We start from the raw sequence: 16,656 nt of genomic DNA on the forward strand, positions 1-16,656 counted from the left end.
GCTCGCGGACGGATGAACCCAACCTGTTTCTCACATCGGGATTCTGGCGGGGGAGAGCCGGTACTTCAGCGGAATAGCTTGGGGTCGGTGGCAACGAGTACACTTTTCGTCTGCTCGCGAGCTATGTCCTCCATGCTGTCCGCGAGCCATGTCCTCCATGGCTCGCGGACAGCTGCATGACTTGTCGGCATCATCTACGCTTGAGCAGTGTTTACTTAGTTTCCGGAGACTTTGTTCTCAGGTGATTAAATATGCAGAAATCACTTTTGGTGGTTCGGGAAATGTCGCCGCCGTCGCTTAACACGCGAGATTCTTAGCGGTCATGGTGGTAAAATATTCCAACTTCTGCAACCTGCGACGTGCCGCTTCTAAAAAAAAAAAAAAAAAAGGCGGGAGACACGTTTAGAAGTTCTACAAGTGGGGAATAATGTAGTTGAAAGAATATCCTGCTAGCAACTCCCTTTTCTCCTGAAAGAATAACACTACTCGTTCATTTGTCACAACACGACAGACATCGCAGCCAAGCTTTGCTTCTTGCGGGCATCCATGTTGAATACTCTCAAACCGGTCTGCTGCCAGCGGGCGCAGGTGAGCGCCGAATCTGCTGTCGAGGGTAATCCGGCTGTTTTCCCCTAGGACACCGTCCGTCGTGTGGATGCGCCTGCAGCCCGACTATCCGTGGATTAACTGTCCGCGTCCACGACAAATCCGGATTCGGTCCGTCGTCTGAATGCACCATTAATGACAAACACAGGCGACCTCTTACTAAAAATGAGACCTTCAGATTTTTCAAATGCTTCAACCCCATCGTATTCCCATATTGCACCAAAGCTTTCTTTCAAGCTCTGCTACAGTTGCAAATGTATTGACTCAAGAAAATGCTGTTTCCAACATGGAGGTGATGGATGTGGCTGAGGTGGGGGATCAACAAAGGCTGTTTTGGACCTTAAATTTGGGCAGGAAGTATGAAAAACTGGATGCCGAAGATTTTTAGCACCCAAAATTTCTAATCTTCTCGTATATAGATGTTTACAAGGCAGATTTGGAACTCCGGACTCGAAGCAAGCATACCCTTGTCTACTGCCACATCAGTCTGGCTTCCACAGAAGTTCAAAGAGGAGGAGATGATGAGAAAATGACGTTTTTGCCTTTCACATGTAAAGTGTCATTGGCAACACTTTGGTTTCACCAAATCATGCACAATTACAACTTGTTTTCTGCAATGCCTCATTATTGATAAGACAACTATGAAATAGCACCCCGCAAGCGCTTCATCATCCGAGTGAAAAGAAGCACTTGCAACTATTCATTCGCAAATAGCAACTATTCTTGTGAAATAGTTGCTACTTTGCATTAATATGCCTTAAAATCCTCCAACTTTTTTTTTCCGCAATTTCGCTTCAAACTGTTCAAAAAATACTTTAAAAATATTCAATAAATATGCTACAAATATTTCCTTTGATTCCCACTCACGCTTCAATATTCGAATTCCTTTCGAACCCAACATTTTGCAGTTGGCACAGCTCTATAATGAACACAATTGGCACCCGATATTTCCACTCACAGGGTCCTTGATGGGCCAGTCCGGAAAGCGCTGGATGTCGCACAGGTGCCGCAGGTAGTAGATGTTGCAGAAGAGCTCGTTCTGCAGCTGTGGGTAACGCACGGGCGGAATTGGGCAGTAGTCGTACTGGGCGCGTGTGTTGGACTTGAGGCGCGGCGTGAAGTCACCGATGTGGCTCGCAATCTTTCCCATCATGAAGCGCCTGCAGTAAGTCCCACAAAGTTTTTCAGATGATGTTCTAATTGGACACGTAAGGCAAACGCTAATGGTACGTTTACTAGCTTTTGCAACGCTTAGACTTGGATTGCAATGATGAAGCGCTCGAGATAAGAGCCACAGACATTGTGCTCCAGCTGTTTGTTAGTTCATTCATTCATAATATATTCGAACTCTCCTACAACCAACGTTGCTTCAATGGAATCCCCGCTACAACGAAAAGTTCACGACTCCCCGTGAGCAGTCGATAGGAGTCAATGCATAAATATTGTCCCCACAACGAACACTTTCACTTCGATCGTCCAGCTTCAACGAAATTTTACGATGCAATTCCAGGCTCAGATACTTATTTCTATGCAGTAAACCCAATCTAACATTTCAATGCATTTCAGAGCTTCAAAAGTGTCAACGAAGTCTAAAACACGTGTTGGCACCACCAGAAACCGCCGCTAAACCGCCGCTGTTCAGCAAGCATGGGCGCTGTCATTGCTCCAACTGCCCTGCCTTCGCCACTCGCTTGCTTGTGAGCCGCAGACGATCTGAAGCTGAAGCTCAGTCGCTCAGTTCATGGTTTCCTTCACGCAGCTGCTGGGTGCAACCGCAGAACGATGCTTTTTCCGATTCCGATCCTTATCATTATGTTCACGATGGGTTCAATGCCTCTAAACCACCACATGATTGTGAGAGACGTCGTAGTGGATTGATTGATATGTGGGGTTTAACGTCCCAAAACCCCTATATGATTATGAGAGACGCCGTAGTGGAGGGCTTCGGAAATTTAGACCACCTGGGGTTCTTTAACGTGCACCCGAATCTGAGCACACGGGCCTACAACATTTCCGCCTCCATCGGAAATGCAGCCGCCGCAGCCGGGATTTGAACCCGCGCCCTGCGGGTCAGCAGCCGAGTACCTTAGCCACTAGACCACCGCGGCGGGGCTTGAAAATTATTGTACATAATTGCCAAAGGACTCAAGATACTGATAAAAAGTAATGAAGGAAGCTATTTGTATTTGAAGCTAAATGGCCATCAAAGTTGTAAAGTGACACTAGCTAGCCCTTCTGTACTCCATCAACAAGAAATAAGTGTCGAAGTACTATAAGAGTGCACCGACATTTCTACAGCCATACCTCATTTCAGCATTCCAGATAGCCTCAGGTGTGTCGAATTCACCAAGGAAGATCTCGGCAAACTTGGCTGCTCCATGGTTTTCAAGATAGCACACCATCGCTTCTGGTAGCAAGGGTCCTAGAATACTGCGCTGGGTGAGTGAGCTACCCTGCATGAATGCAACATGCACAAATGCTTTAGCTAGATGGCCCGGCCTGAGAGCACGGCACTCGTAAAGTGATCCGAAACCTAAATGAAAGCATGTGCACTCTGTTGTTTACGTTGAAAGCACTACAAAAAATAAAAAAAAAAAACATCAAGCACTCAGTCAAAACACATCAAATACCTCACTCAGGCTCTTTCCTCACAACCTCATTAGGTTTTGAAGGCCCCGAAAAAGCTGTGTGTGAAAATATTTGGGGCTTTACGTCCCAAAACCCCGATAAGATTTTGAGGGCTGCTGCAGAGAGGGGGGACTCCGAAAATTTCGACCATCTCGAGTTCTTTAACGTGCACTGACATCACACAGTACACGGGCCTCTACCATTACGCCTCCATCGAAATGCGACCGCTGCGCCGAGGATCGAAACTGCGACCTTCGGGTCTGCAGCGTAACAGCGTAACCGCTACGCCACCGCAGAAGACGGAGCTCTGCATCAGACAAGTTGCTTAATTTTATTATCACTTGCACAAATTTTCATAAGAAGAAGGCTCCAATTGGGGAGTTTACTCGAGTGTTCAGCAGCAAGAGAGTCCTACGTACCTCGTCAAAGCGGTGCGCTTGGCAGGTGTGGGCCTTGTGGAGAAGTTCGCCGATTGTGAGCAGATTGGAGCCGGTGTAGAGGAGAACAAAGTAAAAGAATCCCGTGGCATAGAGCTGCTGCACTGCAGGGTTCTCCTCCATGACCTGCAGCAGCAGCTGAGCAACCTTCTCCACCAGAACAGGGTCAAAGGTCAGCAGGATCTAAGTAATGAAGATTCAGAAAGGTCAGTCCATTAAGCGAATCCTGAGGTATTACAGCACTAAACCACTACACTCAAACCTTGACATAACGAATCAAGCTATAATGAAATATTGGTTATAATGAAGTAAATTAATACTTTTTGAATAGACACAGTGGTAGTAATATATCTTTATAACGAATTTTCAAATACACACAAACCTCGTTTATAACGAAGTTGAAGGGGAGCTGCAATTAATTCATTATATCCATTAGTTTGTTATATCGATTATAATAGTTTGTGGCAATGTATGCTCATATGGGCGCACGCCGTAAGCATGCAAAGAAGGTAACAGCCTCGCGACCCGATGTACCGCTACGCGACTATGCGTGCGACGGAAAATAAACACAGCCGAACCTCATTGTTTGGTAACACGCTTAGTTCGAACTTCCGGTTAATTCAAACTCACGCTGAGGTCCCGTCAAAGCTACATGTATTCCAATGGACGCAAACGCCATGTAATTCGACCGCACAAGCACTTGCGGCGATTAAGTCGAACATACTGCACTACGAAAATGCTCTCAGCACCATGCCCAACCCCGCGGCGGCAGCTCGTGACGCTGCGCGCAAATAATGAAAAGAACAAAAGGAAAGAAAAGACTGTGGCGGATTGTTTGCTCTCTCTCAAATGCCAATCTGCATCGCACCTATGCCACGCTTTTCCTTTTTCTGTCTCTGCACGTAGAGACCCTTTTCCTTTCAAGGCCGCGTGCGAAGAGAGAGGGAAAAAAAAAGCTGTCACGGAGAGTCCTTTCTCGGTGCAGAGGGTAGCAGCGGAGACGCAGTCATTGCCATTGGAGAGGAATCGCTTTGTACCGCGGCGCCGCTTCTAGGTCATGTGACCCGCTGAGCCTTTCCTCAATACTCTCCGCTGGCTGTGGGAGGAGGACGGCTCTCTCGGCCGCGCGTGATGTGGCTGTAAGGTTAGCGCGATAGTTTTGAAAGAGCCGCGCTGAACGAGCGTCAAACTCCGCAGAAAACGATATACTTAACCCACTACGGTCGGGTTTTTTTTTTTCGTAGATTATTTTATAAACTAATTTAGTTCATTATATTGATTTACCAGCCAATTTTACTTTGTTACAACGGTTTAAAATGCATGGTTTTCACTCTTTCAAGAAGAATTTCATTTACTTCGTTATATTCCATTACATTATAACAATGTTTGAGTGTATAACAAACTTATTTTCGTGTAAGATGCAACTTTGTTATTATAAGGTTTGAGTATATTTGACTCGCCAATCAGATCTGGACTAACTTTGACCCCCTGGGCTTCTTCACTGCACTGCATATATTTAAGTACATAAGCATTCCAGCTAATTATGTCCATCAAAATCCACCCACCAAAGCCTAGGCTGAGGTCACGAGAGCAGTGCAACGCTACACCTTCTGGGTTACTGTGGCAAGATATTTAGTAGGATGAGCGATGCTTTAAGTCTTATTGCTAAGTTCATTCATTCATTCACTGTTTATTCAGACAAAAACAATGATTGCCTAGGTTGAAGGGACTAAAGGCAGATTACCTCTGCCTGACTAAGGTCCCTCCACCCATACATTTGCTCAGGTGAAGTGGAACAAAGGATACAAATTTCATTCTGCTTTTGAATGAGGGGACACAAAATTCAAATTCAACAACTACATCATCTACATACTGCTCAAATAAGCTCTTATTTCATAGCTCCGCAACACTGCAAAGCTTGAAACCCATGTTACTTATCTAATACAGTTCATGGCATTGTTCACTTCCTGCCCTGACCTTACACCACTGAAATGCATGGGGCAATACAACCAAAAATACAGCATTTCGGTCATTCTAGTCATCTTAGAAGTGTCTGAGTTACTGCTTAATTACCTGTACCAATGTGAACAAAAGCTCTAGGACTATGGCATCAGCGGAATGATACAGTAACTAGCATCTGGTGCAATTCTGACACAAAACTACAGGCTGCTATCAATCTGAACAATCCTCCCTATTTGTACAACTAAATCAAACGAGATGTGGCCATCATAAAAGACCACACACTGAGCAATGCCTTCCAGCCAGTTTGTGTTAGAAGACCTGAACCATGCAAGCAAATAATAGAAGTGAGGATACAGCAACAACCACATGCAACATTTAAAGACCATCCAAACGAATATTACACTTACAACTTATATACAGTGGTCCCTCCGAGTTTGAATTAATGAGAGTCGACTATAAGTAATGCCAGACTCCATGAAATTCAGAGTCTGTGCATTCCCAAAGCTTTTGAATTATTTAAAGATATAGAATGTCCGGGGCAAACATGCATGTACCCTTGCAAAAAGAGTTCGCTACCTCATCAGAGCATTAGTAAACTTGATCTTAAGCATTTACAATATTTGCATTGTTTAATCTTCTTTATATAGGCATTTTTTACGCAGCATAAAACAGCGAATTTCTGAAAGTTGAGCCAGATTCCCCAAAAAATCCCTTTTTTCATGGATCCCCAATTCACATAAAGCCTCCTGCAACACCTTAGAGGCTACGTGTTGCCCTGCTAAATGGAAGGGTGTCAGCTGTGTTACACTACCAGCCACGAGGGCAAATTTTGATAGAGGCGGAAAGCACATTTACATTTAACAGCACGTTAAGGAATTACAGGCAGTAAAAATAAACCCAGAGTTACTTGCTAGAGCCCTCCTCATGATCACGTCAAAATTTTGGCATCGAAACCTCTGAGTTAGTTACATTTCTAACAAATTTAGAGCCACATTTATTGGAATAAGGCATTCGTGCATGCACACAACCAGACATGCACATCCGCTGCTATCTCACCTGTACAATGTGGACCAGGCTGGACCGCTCGGAGAGGAGCCGCTTGGCACGGGGTATGGGGCGCACCACGGCACCGTCCGAGTCACGCGACGGGTAGAAGGAACAGATGGATGAGAGGACAGAGAGCACCATTGCAGCGAGCTCTCCATCATTGAGCAGGGCCTGGCCTGATGCAAGCAGGCCCCAGCGGAGCTGAGCAACGCGCACAAGGGGCTGCCAGCCAGCCATGCCCTGTGCCCAGCACAGTGTCCGCGCGGAGAGCTTGCCTTCAGCCCACATCTCCTGCAGCTGTGTATTCAAAGTGGAAGGTGTCATGATTATCAGCCTGATTATGCCTACTGCTGGGCAAAGTCCTCACTCCATTTTTGCCAATCAACCTGTTCCCGTGCTTGCTGCTGTCACTTCAAGCTTGCAGACCTCTCAATCTCCTCTCCTGACTTAACTTCCTCTCGCCCTCGCACTTCACTTCTCTTGGAATCCAGTCTGCCAGTCTGCTACACTTAATGAGCAGCAGTTATCTTTCCTACGTAGTACATGCTCTGCCCATGCCCATTTGTTTTTGTTCTTTTCGACCACCATGCCCTGAACAACTTTTGTTTCCCTGATACACTCCGCTCTCTTCTCGTCCCTTAAAGTCACTTACTTTCCTCTCCATGGCTTGCTGTGTCATCCTCAGTTTAAATTGAACCCTTTCAATAAGTGCCCATGTTTGTCCCATAAGTAAGTAAGATGCAGATGTTAGAGGGAAGGCCGAGACAGAAAAAGAATTAAGATAATCTTTTAAGATAAACTTTGCCGATGTAACACCACGCGGGAGGACAAGAAGACCGACATGTAAAATTCAAAACTCTAGCTAGGTTTCTATTCTTTTTTTTTTTTGTAGCAATGGTGCAAGAACATAAACGTTTATTTTTTTGAAAAAAAAAACATTCAAATATTTCTAAGAGGGGTCCTGCAACAGTTTTTCAGCATTACCAGAAAATGTTGCAGTGGTAGCTGAGGCTCCCGAGAATATGAGAGCCAAACATTTTAGAGCATCACGTGGCCTCAAACTCGGTGAGAAATCGCTTGCTCCTTTTTCTAGAAATGATGGCATGCACCCAAACCACTGCGCCATATATCGATATCTACGGCCATTGGCTCATTTCGGCATCATGTCCCCCCACAGTTACCATGGCTGCCTAGAGAGGCCACTATTTACCCGCAATCACACTAAAAATAAGTTTCCATGTGATGTTTCAAATGATGATGCAGGCTGAGAGAGGAATGCATCTTCTTGCCCCTTTGTCATGCCCCATCCTGCATAGCTTTCAGTGTGCCCGCTACTCTATAAAAATGCAATGTTGTGACAATGTTGAAACGACTTTCATAATGTTGTGGCAATGTTGTGTGAACATATTGTGCTACTAGGGTAGTATGAAAAGAGAGAGAAAGCACTTAAAGCGTGCGGCAAATCCTTGTAACCTCACTTATACATGACGGACTCTTAAAAATTGTCGTGGCAGTTGATCCATGAGGCAATAACCTTTTTCTAATAAAGCCATTCGATGATTACTTGAACGAGTGTTGCAGGGACCCTTTAAGTAATGTGCATAATTTGCACCATAATATACAACGTATGGGAATATACTAGCTGCATACAGCTACGTTTTGAACACTGACCCAATTTTTCTGGCATATGACACACACACGACACATTAAAAAAAATGGCAGTAAGGGGTAGATGGAAGCTTGCGACGAAAAAATCCACAAACAGGGTTTGTGCTGAGCGACGTTTCGACAAACGGACTTGTCTTCCTCAAGGCGAGAACAAGTCTGCTCGTCGAAACGCCGAATCGACACGATCCCTGCTGACGGATTCTTTCAACACATAACATTGTTAATAATGGCGGCTGTACCTAGGTTGCACCACAGGATTATTTTTTGCTTATGCACTACGTATCAGTGTGCCACATATCATACTGCACAACAGTTAGTGCACTACACTTTCCCCCACTTATGGTCCACCCACACAGTTCAACTACAACGTAGCTCCGCAAAGCGCAAGGACACTGGTTCAATAGCAGCGAACAGTGGCCACCTTTTGATAGTGGTGAAATGCAAGAAAGCCAATGTGTTCTTTAGTTATGAGCGCAATCAAAAGCTCTGGACAGTCGAAATCGGTTAAGAGCTCCCCCACTTTGTGCCTCATAATTATGTAGTCATTTTAGCACATAGACCTCGAATACTTTTTTTTTGCCAATAACAGCCACCGTAAAGGCAGCATGAAAAGTTTTCAGCAATTACCTATGTGTAACAACACTGATGCTTACCAGAAAGCAGACATATTTTTCATGCGTTGACAGCACCTGCATTCTTGGTATTGACATGCGTGTTTATCGTCCGATTTGGATGCGTTTGTGTTTTGCCCACAAACTTATCAATGCTCAGTGCACACTACGCTGGAATGCTTAGGAATCTTCATGATTGTTAGCGCTCCTTTTATGATTACGCGCAGAAAGCGAACAATCAAGTTTATGTGAATGCTAACACAAGCACCTGTTATAAAGGCTCGACTGTTCAATGCAGAATGTATCAATTCCGACACCTCACCACAGATCAGTTTGTCTACGGCTGACACTCTGTTCGCCTCTATCAGTCTACAGCGTGTACTGCTGTAGTACGAATTTTATTTTCCCGGGCACAGGTTCACCCAAACGACCACCAGACAATATGCTTGCCAGCAGCACCGACATTGGACCTTTACCTTTCGAGGCATGGACAATCATGCAACTATACTCCGATTCAACTTGCCAAGATTCCTTCTGCCCAGATAACCATCGCGTAGCAGTCAATCGCCTCCGCGACTACAGATTCGTTCCACTCATGTACTTGGCGAAGTTCCATGTGTAAGGTCACTGACCGTGCACAACTTATGAAATCAGTCCAGAGTGCACATTCATTGGCGCAGGCTTGTGTGAATCTACCTTGGGGGTGTTAGTGTTGCTGCCTTCTTAAGTTGAACACAACTACACACTATGAAAAGCACTCAAGGAAAAAAATATTCGCATATTCGCGTGCTTCGCCGAAAATGCTATCTAAAAATGATAGTCTTCTGCCGGCCGTACTGCACGAGTTGTGGTCTCATTCGCGGGCAACAGTGATGCCTTAGATAACGTCTCCTCTATGTTGAATCACCCGCATCTAGCTGGCAGTCAGAGGCCCTGCATGAGATATGAATGCCATCTGGCAGTAATACTGCGAAACAGGAACTTGTGCCCATGGCCCAGACGAGCGTGCACTGGCGGGTTTCTCTCCAGCCGTCCAAATCGCTGCACTTCCAAAGAAAACAATGCAGTCTTTGGAGTTAATTATCTATGACTTTTCTTGGTAAAGAAACAGACTATCTAATACTTACATATAGATGTCGTGCCACAAATATGCGTAACATTTCTTTTTTCATTGACAATGTTCAGAAGTATGAACGCAGCCAATAGATCAAGACGACTGGGTGTTGAGCAACTTTCACCGGGTGGCTGAATTGTTCGACAGACGGACCAACACACAGACCAAAATTCACGTTAAGGTACTTCAAGAAAAACGATTGTGTTTAAAAAAAGACAAAGACAGCTCACCTGATCGTATCCATAGGGCCCCTGTCGGTCTTTGTCCTCGCCACCTAAATGCCACTCCTTCTCCAGGCACAGTACCGTGTCAGGTGATGCCTCTATGACATTCATCTGCACCAGGCCAGGCACATGTGTTATTGCCACGTTCTCCACTGTCAGCGGAGGACGTCAAGTCATTTGCCATATAATCTACACATACCCACTTACCGTACAGTGAACATTGCACAACCATTGCTGCATGAAATGGTCAAACTTAGATATATCGAACTTGAAGGAGATTGCATACTTGTTCAATTCATTGACAATTGAATGTGAAAGATACAGGCCCCAAGTAGTGGTTTTATTAAAGGGGTACTGACACAAAAATTATGGCCTCGCCTTTATTGCTGCAGTGTGTTCCCGGAAGCCTGTTGGTCGTAACAAGACACATCGTTTTTGCCAATGCATGACAGATAATTAATTACAGGGTGGTTATTACCGACCAGTGTCAGTTTCAGTTTTAAAAACGTCAAGCTACTGGGTGCATTTATCACCACCTAGTGGGTGCAACACTCGACCATGTCAGCACACAGAACTGTGAAGTACTTTCGCACAGTTCGCATCAAGAAGTTTTTTCGAACAGGAAACAGGACAGCAATGTCATCAAACAGAAAATTTTCAACTTGTACGCCACGGCCCCAAACTTGCGAGCAGCTCCCGAGTAATAGTTTACTGGAACAAATGCTACCAAAGAAAAATGGTGGCTATGATGTCGTCATAACTTGCTGCAGCGTGGTCACGTCAGGGAATTAGCGGGTTCCCAAGGGTCCCCTTTTGAGGGTGTCAATAACGCGATGAAGTTGAACGCTCAGGAAAACTTCATAATCAATTTAAAATACCTTAAAAACTATATTCACTGTTGATATTTGCCAGATGATATACGCATATTCACAGGAATCGATCCCGCTATCTCTGCCGCGAAATTTTGCGTCAGTACCACTTTAATATGCTTCGCTGCACAAAACCAGATATGGTTGACTCTCACAAGAACAAAAGATTCAATTGCATTTTACAATGACAATTTGCTTTAATATTCTTCACTACTTGACACATTTCTGTTGAAGCGATGTGAATTCGTCATTGTTAAATGTGAATGAAACATAAGATCCGATTAGGCCACATCTTGAAAGAGGCACCTCACACAGTTTTAGTCTCGCGCTGGCGAGTAGTTGCTTTGATGCAACGCTTTGCTTGGTACCACGGCACAAAACAGCCCTGCTTTGCCAATACAAATATTTACAATAAAGCAATCATAATGGTGGCAGATTTAGGAGAAGCACACATACAAGGGCGCAGTGTGCCGCAGCATTCTACATGATAATATATGGTATCGCAGACAAAGGACACGGACAAGAGAAAGCACATTCAAGACAACAGCACTGTGTTGTCTTGAATGTGCCTTCTCTTGTCCGTGTCCTTTGTTTGCGATACCATATATTATTATGCTACCATACCAACAAGCCCGAAATTACCATCCTCATTAGCATTCTACAGTACTGAAGGTGATAGTAAACATTATCAAGGGGATGCTTACACCTATTCAAAATGGGCAATAATTTGATACAGCCAGGTTCAACCGTTCACACAGTGTTCACCTGTTTGCCGTGGCCGAGCTTGGTGAAGGACCTTCTTTCCTTCAACAAGTTTTGTGGACACTGCAGACAGACCGGCAGCCAAGATAAAAACAGAGGCCCAAACACACCTGCGTTGGGACAAGTGCACGGCTGACGTGCCGATGAGCCAGAGTCACCAGTTCCACCAGGGTAGTCAGGCCGCCAGCATCCAAGAGCTCCTTGACATTTCTCTGAATTGTCAGATAAAGACGGCCAATCAACATAACAAATCATCTTAGGGGGCCAACACCTCCACGTTACACTCTCTGCAATTGCCTTAGCTGCTTGTACAGACAAGCAGTTACAGGCCTAAAAAGTTTTCTGAATGCCTGTGGCTAACTACAGACACTCACCTTGTGAAGAATCAACTTGCTGAGAAAAATGAGCAGACGATCCCTCTCCATCCGATCCATACACTGCAACAAAAGACTACTGCAAGTTATTACACAGGATTTGCACAGCATCATGCTATGACTGCGCTGCTATCAAGTTCAACCACCATATTGAACCTTGGCTATGGATTCACTATACAGTCTTACTTTCTTATTACACTCTTCTATTGTTCTATCGGGTATATTTTATGACAAAGTTAATGTAACAGATTAAATGAAAAGCTTGTCTGATAAAGCAATGACCAGTAGAAAGCAAGTGATAATCTATAAAATATGTTGCAGTTTAAAGCTTACTAATCTTAAAGCATATAACATGATGAATCGATGAGAGGGTAACATGTTTATTTAACCGTGAAGTGAAGCTGGTGGCAGTGCGAACTTCCACTTTCAGGACATAGCACCACTCTACAGCAGTGAAACAACCTTTACAGGAGGTTCTATGCGGACTAACACTATACTTGCATTCGTTCATTTCAAACACCTTGAGAAATTCCATAATATAAAATTGAATTGAAGAGAATTGGAATACTATAAAATTTATTCCAATATTCGCATATGCCTATTCTTTTTACATTTTGACCACACAAATGAAAGAATTAACCAGTATGATCTTGCTTGAAAGGAACACACACAGAAATATGCGCATCATTAAAAATAAGGGCCGTTTGATGCCTAAAAATAAATATTTGCTAGTAAACATTTCCACTGGTGGTTTTAGTTTATTACAACCCTAGTTCATTTTGCTACCTAATCGCCGTGAACATTCAGGCACTCGGCTGCATCAGTTTCTTTAGCCCTTGAGCATAGAAGTTCGCTACCTGAGAATTTCTTGCCAATAAACATTTTTGGTAGCCAGCTTGCACCCACTTTGTGAATCGCAAGCTTTTCGGTTACAATAGGATAAATTATAGAGCTTTCAACGAAAGTAAATCTATCCGACAGACTACAAACTGTCAGTCATCGATCTAACTGCGATTCTCGGTCTACTTGTTGAGCAGTTTCATTGGTCTCGATGCTGAACCTGCCATTCCACTCTTTGTCGTGCAATTTGTGCAGCTATTTATTAGGTACTGGCATTGTTTTTTTACCTTTTGTTGACCCATCACTGTAGGTTCATAAACTAAACACTACTACCGATGAACTTCAGAAGCTGATAACTCTTTTGCCCACGAAAATCAAATTACAGCCTGCACTTCCCACCTGGTGGGTGCAACGATTCCCATGGGCAGTTCCATCTCCATTTCCCATTAAGCCAGAACAGTAACTTCAGCACCTCGCTGAAGAATCAACAGATGACTATGCACAAATAAATTATTATTATTACGTTAAGTTTTATTGGCGCAAGGGCATCTAAGGCCAAAGATTGGCAGTACAAGCGTTGCTTCATTTCAAGGTAGTCTAAAATTTAAAACAAATGCTGTGTAAGGAATGTCTATGAAATATTTAAAACGCAGTACATTTAAAAGGAATGTCACTTTGTTACCAGCCTACATTTCACAGGCTGGAGTATTATGATAAATGAGTCAGCATGGCGCAAGACCCTCACGGGTGAAGTCCTTGCCTGAGCAAGAACTGCGAAGGCTCAGACATACGTTTTTTGCACCAGGCGGTACCTCACACGTGAGGACCAGCCTGGTGTCTAGGATGGAATGATATCATTGTTAGAAATTTTACTTTCGCAAGATAATGAAGAAGTCTCTTAAGGTCAAAAATTGCATAGAGTGATAAAAACAGCGTTGGATGAAGTGGGATATGATACCGGTAGAGCTCCTTGAAATGGGTCATTCGTGCTTGGTGAAGCACAGGACATTGAATGAGGACACGCAAAACGGTTAGACTCTCTCCACAGTGTATACGAATAGGTAGATCAGTGCCTCTCAAAAGGTGTTTATGTGCGGCATAAGTGTGGCCTATTCTGAGCCATGTTAGAGTGACTTTGGTGAATCTGTTGAGTTTCTGTGGGATAACTTTCCTTATAAATATCAGTTAAAGCGCATGAAAACAGACAGGAATACAGGACAAGCTAATAGATATAAAGTCGATGTGCTTTTCTCAGCTAAAGGCAAACTGCAGTCTATTTGTTCACGCATGCGCAGAGAGTTTCCGCAATGTCGCATGAAACACAGCAAAAAGTTCATGGACTTCGCAATGGCCGTTGTTTACATGACTCCTTTTAGCTGTGGTAAAGTGTATATCGGTCAGTCGGGAAGATGCGTCAATATTCGTCTCAGAGAGCACGATTCCTCTTTGAAATCTTTGGGTGCATCGCATCTCGCGGCTCATTGCAGAGAGTGCGGTTGTTATCCTCTTTTTCAGGATACTGAAGTGGTTTTTCGGTCCAAAAATAAATTAACTAGTGAGTTGACAGAAGCTTTTCACATAAGAAAAAGAGGGGAACAATGCGTCAGCCAGCCTTCGGTTTTGCTGCACGATAAAGAGTTTGTTTTTCTAGATTATGTTCCGAGATAATCTGTCTTCTTTTACTATGTGTTCTCGATGTGCCACGGATGTACTTTTTTGTCTGCACACGCATGCGTCGGGTTTTTCAATTGTCTGTATATATATTCTGCCCTTTCCAATAAACAGGTTAGTTGCGAGAAAGCGCTTGTCTTGTCTTCCTGTCTGTTTTCGTGGGCTTTAACTGATAGTTATACCATGCATATCCAACTAGCCCAACTTTCGATTCTGTTATAACTTTCCTTAGTTGGGGATTTACAAGGTGGAGTTTATTGTCGACTTGTTTGTCCTATTCAGCTTGCCAGTGGTTGCATAGACCTCTACGTACAACAGGTTTTAGATCTACACCCGGAACAGAGGTTATATCTATGGTTTGCTGACTAGCGGCTTCTTGCGCATTCTTGTCCACTACAGTTAAACCTGGATATAATGAAATTAATAAATTCCTTGAAAAATTCATTATATAGAGGATTTTGTTATATGCAGGTTATGTGGAATCAAACAAAAGGAGGATTGAAGGCACATATAACGCAAAACACTTATTTTACAGTAAAAAACTGCATTACTATTGTTGTAGCAACTATATGAACACTCTCGGCAGGTTTTTGCCGTCGCCGCCATGTTCCGTAACAAGCCCAAATTGATAATATGCCCCCATGCATCGCAACTCTCACGAGCAGGTAAAAGCGAGCGAGCGTTGCTGAAGCAGCGATCACAAGAGTAGGCCCATCTTTATTGCCTGGAAAGTGCATAAGGTAAGATCTCCCATGTCACAGAACTGCCGTCGAATGCTCAAACAGAAAGTAAACCACCTGCCTTGAACGAGCGTGAAACTATGTGGTGAGGGGCAGGGGAATTGCTCAAGTACTCAGGTAGCAATAATGAGCTTGGATTTTAATGGTGGTCGCGATCGCTGGCGCGCTTGTTATCTCAACGAGTATCAGTGCAGTTTCAACGTTTAAACGCGGAGGGACTGTGTGAAAAGAGCATTTCTCCCTGCAGCAGCCGTATTTGCTCACACCAACATTTTGTAGGAGTTCAGCGATATCCGATGCAAAAGAGTTGGCTGCCAGCCTTACTTCTTATAACATTACAATGTTTTGCTATAGGGTTCATTGCATTGCATTCAACGCGCCGTCGTGTTGCCAGAACTAATAGGCTAATCGCGAAAGCTACCAGCCTGCGGTCTCTCGACGCGGCGCAGGACAGAGGGGTATGGCGAGTCGACCTCCGAAGATCCGTCGGCACCGTTGTTTCGGAGAGTTTCCATCGGCGCCTCATCTGACATACCTTCGGTGGTGACGACACGATTGTCCGAAATTAAGAAAAGTCAGTTTGACCACAAGCGCGAAGCAATAAATGCGATAGCAACAACTTGGAATGTAACGCTAAGAACGGCAAGCAGATCGAAACGTGGAGTGCGCTGCTCACGCACAAATGACGCACGAAAACAACATACGCGAGCGAACAAACGTTTATCGCTCGACACTCAACGCGCTGATTAAACAAAAACAAACACGAAACTAACAAGTGCCCCAGTTGTTACTTCGCTGTGTTTAAAAAAACGCACTCTTTTCACAAACGGCGCTTGTCGAGTGAGTGAAGTAATTTTTGTGCACCCGGCTACTAAATGAAATCATTACGGTCGAAGTTAAAGGCCGCGATTCCCCCCACCGAAAAATAAGCGGGCGCACACAAGCATCTCACCCCCCAACCCTTCCACCATTCCCACAGCAAAGTATGCATGGGAGATAAGCGCGCGTCAGCGCATCTTGACGAGCTGGGTGCCTAACGTGGGTGGCTTTTTTCTTTTTCTTTCTTGAGTTTTCATATATATATATATATATATATATATATA

The 16,656-nt window shown here is 44.1% G+C and overlaps 1 protein-coding gene across 1 annotated transcript in view; it reads right to left on the bottom strand.

Annotated features, from left to right (window-relative positions):
• The window catches only part of Rme-8 (receptor mediated endocytosis 8), a 176,552-nt gene that overhangs the window by 91,289 nt on the left and 68,607 nt on the right, over positions 1-16,656 (bottom strand). The window contains exons 20-26 of the mRNA XM_037425074.2: positions 12,303-12,365; positions 12,039-12,140; positions 10,304-10,408; positions 6,690-6,977; positions 3,654-3,854; positions 2,911-3,059; positions 1,565-1,766 (exon numbers count right to left, since the gene is read on the bottom strand). Coding sequence (XP_037280971.2) covers positions 1,565-1,766; positions 2,911-3,059; positions 3,654-3,854; positions 6,690-6,977; positions 10,304-10,408; positions 12,039-12,140; positions 12,303-12,365 — 1,110 coding nt within the window. The remainder of the gene's footprint in view (positions 1-1,564; positions 1,767-2,910; positions 3,060-3,653; positions 3,855-6,689; positions 6,978-10,303; positions 10,409-12,038; positions 12,141-12,302; positions 12,366-16,656) is intronic.

Source organism: Rhipicephalus microplus, chromosome 5 (assembly GCF_043290135.1).
Source record: "Rhipicephalus microplus isolate Deutch F79 chromosome 5, USDA_Rmic, whole genome shotgun sequence".
Lineage (NCBI taxonomy): Eukaryota > Metazoa > Arthropoda > Arachnida > Ixodida > Ixodidae > Rhipicephalus > Rhipicephalus microplus.